Source organism: Penicillium angulare (assembly GCF_028827245.1).
Source record: "Penicillium angulare strain IBT 27051 chromosome Unknown utg000007l_segment0_segment0, whole genome shotgun sequence".
NCBI lineage: Eukaryota > Fungi > Ascomycota > Eurotiomycetes > Eurotiales > Aspergillaceae > Penicillium > Penicillium angulare.
The window spans coordinates 797,967-810,995 of record NW_026623166.1 but is presented as its reverse complement, the minus strand read 5'-3'; the positions used below and the strand labels follow the sequence as shown (position 1 = coordinate 810,995).

Genomic DNA, 13,029 nt, shown 5'->3' with positions numbered 1-13,029 from the left:
ACTTGAGATGCGTTTGTAAAAGGGCCATCCATAGAGTTCATAGTAATGCTTTAATAGAATTTTTACAATCATCATGATGGATTCATCTATAAATCAAACCATAAGCACTTGGTTGAATTTATGTCATAATTATCATTACAGATTTAAGGCAATCGTTACGGTTTCTCTTTCCCTGGTTTTCCCTTTCCCTGGTTTTCATATCCCTCCACAGTTTCTCTTCCCCTAGTTTTCCCATCTCCTGGTTTTCCCATCCATCCCTCAAATACACCTCTTTACAGTTCTATCTACCACTACGCCTGCTACAGTCAACCACCACGTCTATACAATCAGCTGCAAGATGGATACTATTCGCCCGGGTCATTTTTCCGATTTAAATACAATCGGCCGCAAAACTGGCACCCGAGAAGACCTTGCTGGTCGTGATTTCGTGACTCGCTGCCCCCCGGATCTACCTCCCCGCCATCGAGTACTCGCCCTCTTAGGAATATGTGATACTCACAATATGGCTCACCCAAGTGAAGATGGGTGGTTTGTTTCAGATTTTTATCTGTTCCATCATCTTCTTGAGCCCAAATTCCCTCGATGTGAGTAGTTTATAGCGTTGGTGCTACCCACACTGTCTAATAATTATGCTCATTAGCTCCAAACCAACTATGGCTGACCTGTGAAGACCCCGCCGCACTTGTGGCCAAGTATGGCGAATTTTTACATGGTGATTCGAAAGGAGACCGCCGAGTTGTTCTAGACAATGCAATTCTCCCTGCGATCGTTGGATCCGGCAACATTCGAGTTTGCCCCCGACAAGATCTCTTGGAAAGATATCTAAGTACCTTACGCGAGCAAGCCAACGAAGCAGCCAGGCTTGGGGAACATCTTCTTCTATTCATTTTTGGCCATGGGAAACCAGATTTTTCTCTGGAGGTTGCCCAGTCTTCGTTGGAATTGAAGGATTTTCGCCGTATCCTACCACCTAATCTATCGGTAACCATTTTCATGACCCCTTGCTATTCTGGCGGATGGCTTGTTATCCCAGATTTTCCTCAAAAGCTGCTAAATGCAACAGCTGTCACTGCAGCCGGACCCAAAGCAATGTCTTTTTCCTGGCCAAAGAGTTCTACCCTTCAAAGATCCAGTGGGAGTTTAGTCGCATCCGCTTTCCTTCGCTGTCTAATTGATATTGAAGAAGATTCCGAGAGACAGGAAATCGAGCATCATCCGACTTACATCAAACTGGCTAAGTCTATTTACGATTGCGTAAAGACTATGGGAATTCAGGGAAGGGAATCTGAAATATCTTTCTCTGCAGAGAATGATGAGTGGGAGCAGAGCTACCAATCTCGACTGGGACTCCCTTTAACTGAATACAAAGCGAAGTGGGAGTCTCTGCGCCATGTTGCATCCTCTGGATATTCTTCCCCGGAGTCACCTGTAACAGGATGTTCAGGATCCCGCGCACAGAAGCGATTGGTAAATTTGGCAAAAGAATATCTCGCAGCAAACCCGGGGCAGCATAATGCGTCCCCGAATCTTGCCCTACACGGGAACCTACACAGAGTTCTTAAAGGTGAACAACTTCCTAAAGAAAAGGTGGATAGACTTACCGAGGAAACCGCATATCGGCTTGCATCGATGCATGAAGCAGATTTCCTCAGAGAGCAAGCCGGCATAAAATACCCATCCATCTTCGATCTGGATACAAACGCCCTCATAGCTAACAGAGCTACCGACTCTCAATTGAGTCTCAAGACATGGCAACTTTTGGTTGCCAAAAAAATCAATACTGAACCAATTGGTATACGAGGCGGCTATCACAAAGGCCCCCAGTACCTCACATTGGCTTTAGTGGAGACTTGTGGATCTTGGGACCAAATAAATCAGCATATCTTGGATATGGCTTCCAAGAAAAAATCTTGGTACAAGTTCATTTTTCAAGCTTGGAATGTGAACCGTGTTGCAAATGATGAGCGGGTCATGATGGCACGACACGCTGTTTTGGAGGCACTGAAAAAGATTGGAAAATAGCCGAATGTTTTCGCATTCAGTTTCTGTTGCGGTGCATGATTATCATTCTGATGAATCAAGGGAAAGTTTTTGAAACTGGATCATTCAATGACTTGTGGCAGAAAGAGGACAGTTTCTTCAGATCAATTATTGATAGCAATGGGTCTTGAACGGGGCAAATTTGTACGATTATTCTATCCCGATCGATCATCATCGTGGCGTTTAGTTAGCTTTGAAATTCGCTACGGAATTGGAAGTCTCCGGATACATTTATGCTTCAAGATTCTTCACTATGAAAACAAAGGGCAGGAAATGGGCCTAGAAGCCAATGTACAGGAGTGGGCGGGGGCATAGATGGGACCTTGGAAGATCCGTAACGGGCCCACGATGATTAGAGCTAGCCGTGCCTTATCCTATGGTCTGGACACCAAAAGGGGCTATTTAGTGTCCCGCAGTGGAATGTAATTCAAGTTCTCAATATAATGTAATTTTTTTGTCTTTATATATTTGGGAGATTGTTGATTGTTATACATAATTTGATGAGATGATGATTTTTTCTATAATACAAGGCCTAGGTCCCGCAATCCCATGCATACCAAATGCTGTTGCCCAAATTATAATACTAATATACAAATAATTCCATAAATTACAGGGAGATGAGAGACGCCATTCAACCAGTGACGAACTCAAATGGAAGATACGAAGTAGGTCACCGCCCAAATCTCCTTAGAGCGAATTTTCGGCATCCACTTGCCTCTTCACTGCCTGCCTCATCTTTTTCTTATCATTGTGCTTCTTCCAGCTGGGAATTGTCTGACCCCTCTTCCGCACAGGAAGTTCAGGGAGGTCTGAACGAGATCGCACTTCATCGTCCTCGAGATCTTCCTCTTCTCCTTCCTCCTCGTCAAGCTCATGTTCTTCAAGTGCCTCTTCATCGCGTGCAGCCTTAGTAGCTGATCGTCGGGCTAGACGCTCCTTCTTGCCTTCGCCATGTTTTGCGCCAAGGTTCAGGTTGCGAGGGATGCGTGTCTTGGCTCCCAGGGCCCACAGGTCACCCCAGTTTGACTTGCGAGCGTCGCGGTAGGCTTGTCGACTATACGAACGCGGCACAGTCCAGCGTTCAATCTTGCCAGCTGGAGTACATAGGTCAAAGATAACATGCCCACGGCGCTTCATAGGTGGATAGACAGCACGTGGGAGAGAAAGAGGGTGGAATTTTGTAGCAGATGATTCTTCAAGATCTTCGAATCCTTCAAAAGCGGCATCTACAGCTTCGGCATTCTGCTGGATACCTTGCTCGTGGCGCATGTCCGTGCCACGCTGCACAGCAATGTAACTGTATTTGAGATCCTCGTGATTGCGATCTTTAGCTCCCATAATACGTTGCAAAAATGCAGGCCGAATGTAACGCTGCTCAAAGTGACAGTAGTCCTTGCGGCCCTTTGTTGGCCCAGCTGAATTATGCATGGGGCAGGTCGAGTGATTAGTGCAGGGAGCAATGATCATGCCGGGCTCTTTCGTGACAGTTTTGTTTGGGTTGGGAGATTCGAGAAAGTTGTTGTATTCTGTCGAGTCAGGGCTGGCAATGTAACGCTTAAGAAGCATCTCACGCGCACCAGCAATAGCTTCGAATCCCTTCTGACGTCCCTTCTCTAGAAGGATGAGGACACCGCCATTGGGGTTGAGAAGTGCCCATAAGTTCTGCACATACTCTTTGCGCTCGTAGTCTTCTTCGATTCGAAGGAGGGAATGGGGCGCAATAATGACATCGTATTGTTTGCGCTTCGGGGCCTTGCGACTATCGTCTAATGTTGGTTTGTCACGAATATGGAGGTAATCAGGTAGCCGAGGTAAGAAAGTGGTATTTTCGAGCATCGCGCTTGCACGTAGACGGAGTGCATCTGAGCCGGTTAACACCGTAGAACGACCGTACGGGATAGGTGCGTCCTCCGGATGATCGGGAACCATGGTCTGGTATTCTGCACGGAGAACATCTCGCCAAGCCAATATTCCGGCACCACCACCGCTAGCATCAAGAACATTCGGGCCACCTTCTTGAGACATAAGGTTGCGAATCCATTCTGTTCCCAGGCGTTTCCGTACTTCGACTAAAACGCTGAGAGTCGATGCATAGATTCCCGGATACAGGACTGCAAGGTAGGCATTAGCCTCCATGGTTCCCATGTTGTTTTGACCCGCATGAAGAGGAATTGGAAGTTGGGGTAACTGTGCGCGTGGAGGGGCAGTTGTAGTGGAGTGAGGTAAGCCTGGCCCACCAAACAAACGATGAGAAGTCTCTGCAATATGCTTGTTGGCGAACTCAGAGAGGATGACGGAGATGGGACCGGTGACAGAGCTCTTGGGCAGATGGATTGTGCTTGGATCAGTCTGGGATTTTCCGAGCTGGGTTAAGGGATGCGTCCTCGGAGCAGAGTCTGGGACAGCCTCGTTCTCAAATTGCTCTAGCATGACCTCGCCACCCAGCTGCTCAGCTACTTCTCGGGTTCGCTGCATGGCAACTGTCTCCTCTTCCTCGGGTGCATTATCCATATCGTAGACTACGGGGGTATCGTCTTCAGCCTCCACATCCTCTTTATATTCAACTTCCTCCCAGCCTCCTTCTCCATCCTCGCGAAGCAGTGCATCATTCTCGTTCTCTTCTTCTTCAATGATTTCTTCCTCTTCGAAGAACTCTTCAATGATCGGCTCTCCATAAAGACTGGTGTATAGCTGCATCTCCTCTTCGTTCAAGACTCCCTCTGGCACGGTATCGCCGAACTGCTTTCGTACCATAGTCACCCAAGTGTCCACCGTATGTTCGTCTCGAGTGCTCATCAACTCGGACAGGGGATCTTCGTAACTATCAAGGCCCCCAATTAAGTCCAACTCGTCCATAGTTTGCACCATTGCCTCTTCATTTTCGGCAATGCGCTCGATCAGCGCATTGATATCGTCGAACGCGCTAGGCTGTTGGGGATCGGGCGTCGGGGATTCTGCCGACTTGGCAGTGGAAGAGTATCTTTGGCCAGAGATCCATTGCGTTGATTTGCTTGAATCGGCATAGCCAAAGTATCTTTGGGGACACGACTGAACGGAGATCGATCGCGATGAGGGGATTTTTTGCTGCTGTCGTGGTGCAATCAAGCCCGCTGCGCCGCCGGATGAGTGCCACCTCGCAAGGCGAGAGACCCGCACACGCAACGCATGGCGCGCGCGCGAGCTATTCGCACTCGATGTCGTTGGCCTGGATAACATAATTCCAAGCCACGTTGATGTGGTCAAGTGAGCAGATGGGGGATAAAAAAAGTTTCGGAGGTGGACACAGCTCCGAAAATGATGCCAAGGCCATCACAAACTGCGGGTCGCTGATTGGCTGGGTCCAGTAGCCTCCATTTGGTGCAGTGACCTATACATCCAATCTTGGGGGAAAATTTCCATGAAAGTTCCAAGAGCTCATGAGAATGGAAGAAGTTCTTTGTGTGAAAAACGCTTCTGGTAAGATACATCAACATTCGATAATTCCACTCGATATATTGAAGAATTATCAAGCTACTAGATCGTCATAGACCCGCAAAGCCCTATTTTTGGTTTTGCAGATTATCATATAGCGGATACCCACTCGTCTATGAATTGAGTATGGATTCCCCATGCTTGAATTTTCAAGTATTTGGTCTTGTCGCCTTTGCCATGCTTTGGTGAGATTGTATTGTTTAAATAATCTAGATCGATCTGTGATTATGCAATTATCTATATGTAAACCTAGCGGTGTTCTATGTCTCACTCTCGGTATCTTCATTGCCCATAAGCACTCGCAGAGCGCCCACCCAACGCATCACTTCGTGTTCCAAGGCGGTCAGTTTAGCCATGACTGCCATCAAGCTAGGATCCTGGCTTTCCACTCGGATTTTCTCTTTAACCCGCACTTCCTCTCCCTGCCACATGAATACCTCGCCGGCCTCATCATGCGCGCGTTGCCGGCTCCCAAATATCCGGTCACGCAAGGAAAACCCAGTGAGAGAGATATCTGTCGCAAACGCTGTCGGAGTTTGAGCGTATGCGTTGCTTTCTAGGGTTCGGAGAAGAAGAACAAGGGCCGAATCGGCGATTGAGAGGTGGAATGATACATAAGGTGGCGGAAATGGATCAAATACCTAGCGCGCACATTATTAGTGAGACGGTACTTTATCTGAATTTCTGAGACTTACATTGTCGCTGGCGCTTGTTTCCCACCATTTACCACGCACGTCCCCCTCCCCCTTCAGCATCTGTCGTGCCTCGCTGATTGTCTCATGCAGGAGATGCAGCTGGCTAAAAATAAATGTCGCATCGAGGGGGTTCCCCGTGTATGTGCTCACATCGACAATATCCAAACTCTGGTTGACTAGGTTTCGCACTGACACGAGTTGCTGCAGAACTAAACCAGGGGCATCGGGTGTTTGCGACAGGGTCAATCGTGCGCTGGACTGACCACGTGGGACAGGCAACGAGGGAAGCCGAAGCTGAATATCCTGACAGTCGCAAATAGTGTATGAGCATTTAATCGGAGCCAGCTGGGGAATAGTAAATAGTGGAGACGGTCGGCGAAAAACATACTCCTTTGACTACCTTCGTGCCAACACGAGTCACGAAGCCCTTGACATTTTCCGATCGTAGCGACGACAGAACCAAAGTCGATCCCGGATCCTGTGGTGCCAACAGAGATGCGCAGTCTTGAAGTCCTTCCTTTAGAGAGACAAGGGATTCTTGTAGCGATTGCAGGAGCCACTCTAGCTCACGAGCCTAAGATAAAAGTATGTTGGTATAAGATCCACTATGATCCCTGAGGGCGATCATTTTCGCTCTCTTTTTTTCCTAGGCATCCACCAGGGACCGGGTCCACTGAGTTGCATCATTCTCAGAGAGGTTAGAATTGACGTACCAGAGCACTATCAGCCTCCCGGTTCAATTGATCGGGGGGAGTGGGGGGTATGCCCAAGTTGCCATGATGTGAAGAGCCACAAAATTGGGCCCGCGGTAAAAACCTTCGGTAAGGAGAAGCAGGCAGGAAGGATTTTGAGTTGATCCACGTCACTGAGGGGATCAGAGCTGCAACGTTGTTGCTGGTTATGTCTGCAGCTGTTGTTCGTCACTTCGTCATGGACCGCCCGCGCTAACCAGATATGGTAACGCGCTAAACCTAATACCCACTAGCGCAATATGGAGTGGACACTAACCCTCAAACAGCACAGCAAATCAGGTTCGAACATGACGTTATGATCCTCGTCCAATCTATGAGTGCGATGATGCTCACACCGTGCGAGAGGAAAGACCCGGATGAGCCCGGCTCTTTAATTCAAGGATCTTTTCAAGCTTCTTGGTTCCTCTTTTCTGTTCTCTTCTCAAAAAGCACAAAGAAGGTCCCTCTTCACTCCCTTGACCTCGAGCTCGACCCGGCAACTCAAGATCCCGATCTATACATTATCGGGCACCAAAACACAGAACCGATCTACATCACGTCCTCACAGCGACAGGAAGGAAGAAATTCCCCCTCTCTAATTCAATACCCGAGATCCCAATCGCAAGTCAGGTACAATGGGTTTCAGCAGTGAGTACCTTAATCTTTCTCATTTTGAGCCTTTTCAAACTATACGGACGAAATCATATACTAACCAGCTCTAGGAGCATCGTTGGGCTTTTTGGGCCTGTTCTTCATGGCAGGCTCCATTCTCCTCATTTTCCTCACACTGCTCGGTGGTACTCGTAACACAACCCCGCTGAACCAAATCTACTTCCTCCAGGCGGACACAAGCAATATTCCTGGTGCTCCATCTCTTTCGCGCTGGACTTTCTGGAACGTGTGTGGCGTGATTAATGGCAAGAATGACTGCGGTAGCTCTCACCCCGATTACCCATTTGATCCACCAAGCTCTCGCAACTTTGGTACTACGTCCAATGTGCCTTCGCAGTTCATCGGGTACGTGATTCAGACAAAAGCATCTCTCTAGGGAAAAGCCACGATCGAATATCTAATAATGGACTCTCTAGGACCAAGCACTACTTCTTGACCTCTCGATTCATGTTCCCATTCATCATTATTGGCCTTTTCTTCGCCGTCCTTTCTCTCTTCACTGGCCTGTTGGCTATGTGCACCCGCGTTGGCAGCTACATCTCCGGTTTCCTCGCGTGGCTCGCTTTGACCTTCCAGGTCATCACCACCTGTCTTATGACGTATGTATATACATATAAAAGCTTCTTATATACTTATATGCTAATTCCACGAATAGTGCTGTTTTCGTCCAGGGTCGCGATGCCTTTAAGAGCAACGGCCAGAGCTCCAAGCTGGGAGTGAAGGCTTTCGCTTTCATGTGGACTGCTAGCGCATGCTTGTTCCTCTCATGTCTATGCTACTGCCTTGGTGGTGCTGTCGGACGGAAAGACACTGGCTACAGCGGACGCAGGGAACGCCGCCGCGGATTCTTCTCAGCTCGATCCAACAGTGTCAAGAGCCAGAAGGAAACAACCACTACCGCTTAGATGCGACCCGGGCATCAAACAAGCCACATTCTCTTTTAGGAACCTTTGGTCCAAAAAGAAGAGAAAAACAAAACCGATAATGTCGCCCGCGTGTTGACTGTTTAACTGAGCTCCGACGTGTAATTTTCAACCGTGCCTTGTCGACTCCGTACACGAACCTTCTTTACGCGCTGATACTCCCCGAAAGAGGTCTTGCGTTTGTTATGGATCTCTTTCGAATTGCCTTAGCCATGTTTGGTTTTGAAATGATTTCCGCTTTTTTTTTGCCTGTTGTACTACTAATCCACTCACTTGATGCTGCCACGAATTACCTAGTTCCCTACCTACTCACGATCGTTATTACGCCCGATAATCTCTATTATCCCACAATCTATTTCACTTTTTAATGTCATCTCATTTTTCCCTCTCCCCGGACGTTAATGAACTGTTGATGGGTCTCACGGGCCATAATTTCTCTATCTTGGAGTTTCTCTGTTGTCTCTTCCTACCATTCTACCTTAGTGAGTTGTAATATAATGAGCTACGAATCATATCTTTGATGAAAAGTAGCATTTATTACCTGTTGCGTAGTTAAAGGGTCTATGGGATAGTATTATCCAGTGGGAAAATGTAGATATGACCACAGTTCGGTGTTGTAGGTACCCGAGGATTCCGTGCAAAGTCCCAGGGGATTATCGGGTTTGGAAATGGCGACTGCGCCGTGGATCAAAATATGTAGAAAATCATGTTCATTGGTCACTTCAATTGAAAGTCTATAGGAAATGAGAAAACTGTGGACGGAAATAACAAACTGACATGGCATCAAATGTGACTCCAACGAGATGAGGGGAACATAACAAAACCTCTATCAATCATTTATGCATCATGACACCATAAGGGGATCGAATTCTTTTAATATGGAAAAGGAAAAGGAGAGCAAAGGATTTAAGCAGAGCCGTTGATGGCGCCACGGACGGCGGTCTGGCCACCGACCTCGCGGACGGCAATCTGGAGACCAAGGTCAGGGTTAACGTGGACCATAACCTCGACCTTGCCGCCGGCCTTAACACCCTTGACAGCAAGCTCGGCAACAGGCTTCTCGGTCTTCCAAACAATCTCCCGGATATCTTCCTCCTCGTCATCGGAGAAGTCAGAGTCGGAGTCATCAGCGGGCTTCTCCTCCTTGGCCTTGGGCTCAGGCTTGGTAACCTTGATCTCGCGGGCACCCTCGCAGACACGAACCAGGACATCACCACCCTCCTTGGAGACGGAGTACTGGGCAATGCGGCGGGCAGGGAGAGCGGTCTCGGAGGCGATAAGGGGCTGGAAGGTAACATCGGTGGTGGAGGTGAACTCAACACCGATGGCCTTGGTCAGGTGAGGGGTCACAGTGACCATAGGGTGGATAGACTGCTCAATATCTTCATGCTCGAATTCCTGGACCAGAGAAGCCTGGACAGCAGCACCACGGGCAGACAGCTCGGAGGGGTTGATGGCAGTGGTGGAAGTGGAGGGAGCCAGGATGTTGGTGGTCTCGGGGAAGATGTTCTTGGCCAGCTGGGCAATTTTGGGGGTGTGGGAGGCACCACCGGAGAAGATGACCTCGTCGATGTCAAGGACATCAAGCTCGGCCTTCTTGACAACCTGCTGGATTAGGTCGGTGAACTGGGTGAAGACCTTGTTGGAGAGAAGCTCATAGCGGGTACGGTTGACGGTGGCACTGTAGTCAACACCGGCAGCCAGAGACTCAATGCTCAGCTGAGCGTTGGCACTCAGACTCAAAGCCTTGCGAGTGCCCTCACCCTCCAACTTGAGCTTAGCCAGACCACGAGGATCCTTGCGGGGGTCGACCTTGTGCATCTTGAAGAACTCCTTGGAGAAGTGGTCAATGATGACCTGGTCCAGGGAAGCACCGCCCAGCTCGTAGTCGTGAGCAGTAGCCAGAATGGTGTACATGCCACCGCGGCTAGCAACAACGGCCACATCGGAACGAGTACCACCCAAGTCAGCAACAACGACCAGCTTGTCAGTGACAGTGGCCTCGGGGCGAGCATCGTACGCCATAACGGCGGCGACGGGCTCAGCGATGAGCTGAAGGACATCGAGACCAGCCTCCTTGGCGGCGGCAACGAGGGCCTCACGCTGGGCATCGGTGAAGTCGGTGGGAACGGTAATGACAGCGGCGTTAACCTCCTTGCCGAGGTAATCGGAAGCAGACTGCTTCAAGCGACGGAGGTGACGGACGGTAATCTCGGAGACGGTGATGTTGTTGCGGGTCTCGCTGGGAGTGTCACGGATGTTGAAGGCCACAGTCGACTCGCTCTGCTGGGGGTGGGCGGAGGCGTGGCATGGGGTAGGGTCGATGGACTTGAATTCCTTGCCCAGGAAATCACGGAAGTATGCGACAGTGTTGGTAGAGTTTCGGATGAGCTGGGCCTTAGCCTGGGTACCGTGGTACTCCTCGCCCTCGATGTAGGAGAGGATAGAAGGAATTTGTCGGTCTAGAAAAAGGTCAATTCAAGTTCTTTCATCCAGGTAATAATCACAAATGGAGATTTCAAGAACATACCACCCTCCTCGTTGGCAATAACCTCAGCCTTGCCCTCCTATAGACGAAACATTAGTATCGAAGCCCTCGTATGCAATCAAATTTCTTCAACATACCGGTGAGATACGGGCAATTGAGCTGGATGTGTTGCCGAAAGAGATACCGATAGCGAAGCGCTCCGCCTCAGCGGCGACACCGTTTGCATCACCCATATTGATAAAGTGTCAAAGGAGATTTTGAAATTAAATGTATAAGGAAAGAATCCAAGACACACAGGACAGGGTAAGTTCGGGGGGAGTGACCGAAGAAAGAGGTATGTCTCGATGGAGGGGGAGGAACCAAATCGAAAAATTTGAAGATTTTCAGCGGGAAAGTGGCTTGTGCTTATCGATACCGATTGTGGCGGTACAGCCAACCAGAGAGCACTAAAATCTATACAATCCACTACAGAGTTGACAGTTACTACTGTACAGAACATAACTATTAGTCTACTGTTACAATCTCAATACAAACATCGACTACAACACATCTAATTAAATATCTTATATTCTGCGTGTTACAAGTCTGATAAACTCTTATTTAGTAAATGTACAAGGACTCCGCACGTGCGGTACTATGTAATCACGTGCTGATAGGCTGATAAGCAGTTTTCATCTGCAAAATGCATCAAAAGTCATAGCTTTCCCCTCTATAAGGAACTGCGGCCAATTCAACCAAATTACATTTCACGCCTTCGAATACACCTCTGAATACACCTTAGTGATATATTATATCAGCGACATAGAGATCTCACCGACATCATGACAACCCCACTCATCCTGCTACCAGGAGATGAAGTGCCCAGCAATTACCTTCCATCTTCAAAGTCGAATCCTCTCAAGATAGGCCAAGGCCTCCGTCTACTGTCACAGCCCTCCACAAAATCCAAGGAGCCTAACCTTGTTCTTTCAGCGACACAAGCTGGTATTCTGGAAACCGATGCTAGACGCAACACCATTTCACTCCTCTCCTTCCCAAACCGTCGCTACATCCCCACCACCAACGACTTGATCATTGCACAGGTCCACCATTCCAGCGCAGACTTTTTCCATTGCATGATCACCCCACACACTGCCCAGGCTCTCCTGGGCCAATTGTCATTTGAGGGCGCGACAAAGAAAACAAGGCCCATGCTGAAGCAGGGCGACATAGTCTATGCGCGAGTGTTATCTGTGGGAATTGGTGCTGGCGCTGAGGTCGAGCTGACCTGTGTGAACCCGGCGACTGGCAAGGCGAATCCAGGAGGCTTAGGTCCTCTCAACGGAGGCATGCTGTTTGATCTGTCTACGGGCATGGCTGCTAGGCTACTCCGCGCGAGCTCATCTTCTGCCGATGACGATGAGCCTATTGATGGGCTTGTGGTTCTTTCTGAACTTGGAAAGAAGCTTGAAGGCTTTGGAGGATTTGAGCTTGCTGTTGGGCGCAATGGCAAGGTTTGGGTCGATTGCTCGAATGCCGAAGAAAACGCTGTCAAGGTTACGATTGCTATTGGGCGATGCTTGCAAGGGACTGATGAGCACAACTTAAACCCTACGGACCAAAAGAAGCTTGTTAAAAAAACTTTGCGTGATATGAAGCTGCTTTAGGAGCAACTTCCAACCGTGTGGTTTCATTCAAGGAGTCTGGGTTTTGATTTTCTTCCTGGGATACCATGAGCATCATGTACAGTAATCTTCGCATTTCACGAGCCTACAATTTATTCAATGGGAAAATTATCTCAAGTCTTATCTCTTTTTTTGTGTATATTTTTTATCATTGGACGAATTGCTTTCCGGGACCACAAGTATGATGATGGCAAAATAAGCTGTCGAACGGTTTCATGGTTATTTGAACGCATTCAATACCAATAAATCAGCATAGGATCTCTGTAAGGGTACTGTGGATTTAAACTTATTTTAAATTCTATATAAACCCAAACCAAAGCGATAGAATATACTTCCACATCGCCC

The 13,029-nt window shown here is 48.5% G+C and overlaps 6 protein-coding genes across 6 annotated transcripts; 3 read left to right on the top strand and 3 right to left on the bottom strand.

Annotated features, from left to right (window-relative positions):
• Positions 1-337: 337 nt before the first annotated feature.
• Positions 338-2,022, top strand: N7478_009567 (uncharacterized protein; the record flags this gene model as incomplete). Its single annotated transcript, XM_056925781.1, has 2 exons — positions 338-584; positions 641-2,022. 2 exons carry the CDS (start codon positions 338-340, stop codon positions 2,020-2,022), a joined length of 1,629 nt encoding a protein of 542 aa, XP_056775151.1.
• A 705-nt stretch (positions 2,023-2,727) lies between these two features.
• On the bottom strand, positions 2,728-5,256 carry N7478_009566 (tRNA methyltransferase RSM22; the record flags this gene model as incomplete). Its single annotated transcript, XM_056925780.1, has 1 exon — positions 2,728-5,256. One exon carries the CDS (start codon positions 5,254-5,256, stop codon positions 2,728-2,730), a length of 2,529 nt encoding a protein of 842 aa, XP_056775150.1.
• A 515-nt stretch (positions 5,257-5,771) lies between these two features.
• N7478_009565 (uncharacterized protein) lies at positions 5,772-7,247 on the bottom strand (the record flags this gene model as incomplete). The annotated part of the gene is made up of 5 exons (XM_056925779.1): positions 5,772-6,152; positions 6,207-6,509; positions 6,595-6,780; positions 6,920-7,100; positions 7,189-7,247. 5 exons carry the CDS (start codon positions 7,245-7,247, stop codon positions 5,772-5,774), a joined length of 1,110 nt encoding a protein of 369 aa, XP_056775149.1.
• Positions 7,248-7,572: 325 nt separating this feature from the next.
• N7478_009564 (SUR7/PalI family protein) lies at positions 7,573-8,514 on the top strand (the record flags this gene model as incomplete). Its single annotated transcript, XM_056925778.1, has 4 exons — positions 7,573-7,585; positions 7,660-7,954; positions 8,026-8,208; positions 8,265-8,514. The coding sequence occupies 4 exons, from the start codon at positions 7,573-7,575 to the stop codon at positions 8,512-8,514; spliced, it is 741 nt and encodes a 246-aa protein (XP_056775148.1).
• A 924-nt stretch (positions 8,515-9,438) lies between these two features.
• On the bottom strand, positions 9,439-11,253 carry N7478_009563 (ribosome-associated complex protein SSZ1; the record flags this gene model as incomplete). The annotated part of the gene is made up of 3 exons (XM_056925777.1): positions 9,439-10,994; positions 11,063-11,099; positions 11,158-11,253. The coding sequence occupies 3 exons, from the start codon at positions 11,251-11,253 to the stop codon at positions 9,439-9,441; spliced, it is 1,689 nt and encodes a 562-aa protein (XP_056775147.1).
• A 588-nt stretch (positions 11,254-11,841) lies between these two features.
• Positions 11,842-12,666, top strand: N7478_009562 (exosome non-catalytic core subunit RRP40; the record flags this gene model as incomplete). Its single annotated transcript, XM_056925776.1, has 1 exon — positions 11,842-12,666. One exon carries the CDS (start codon positions 11,842-11,844, stop codon positions 12,664-12,666), a length of 825 nt encoding a protein of 274 aa, XP_056775146.1.
• Positions 12,667-13,029: the final 363 nt, after the last annotated feature.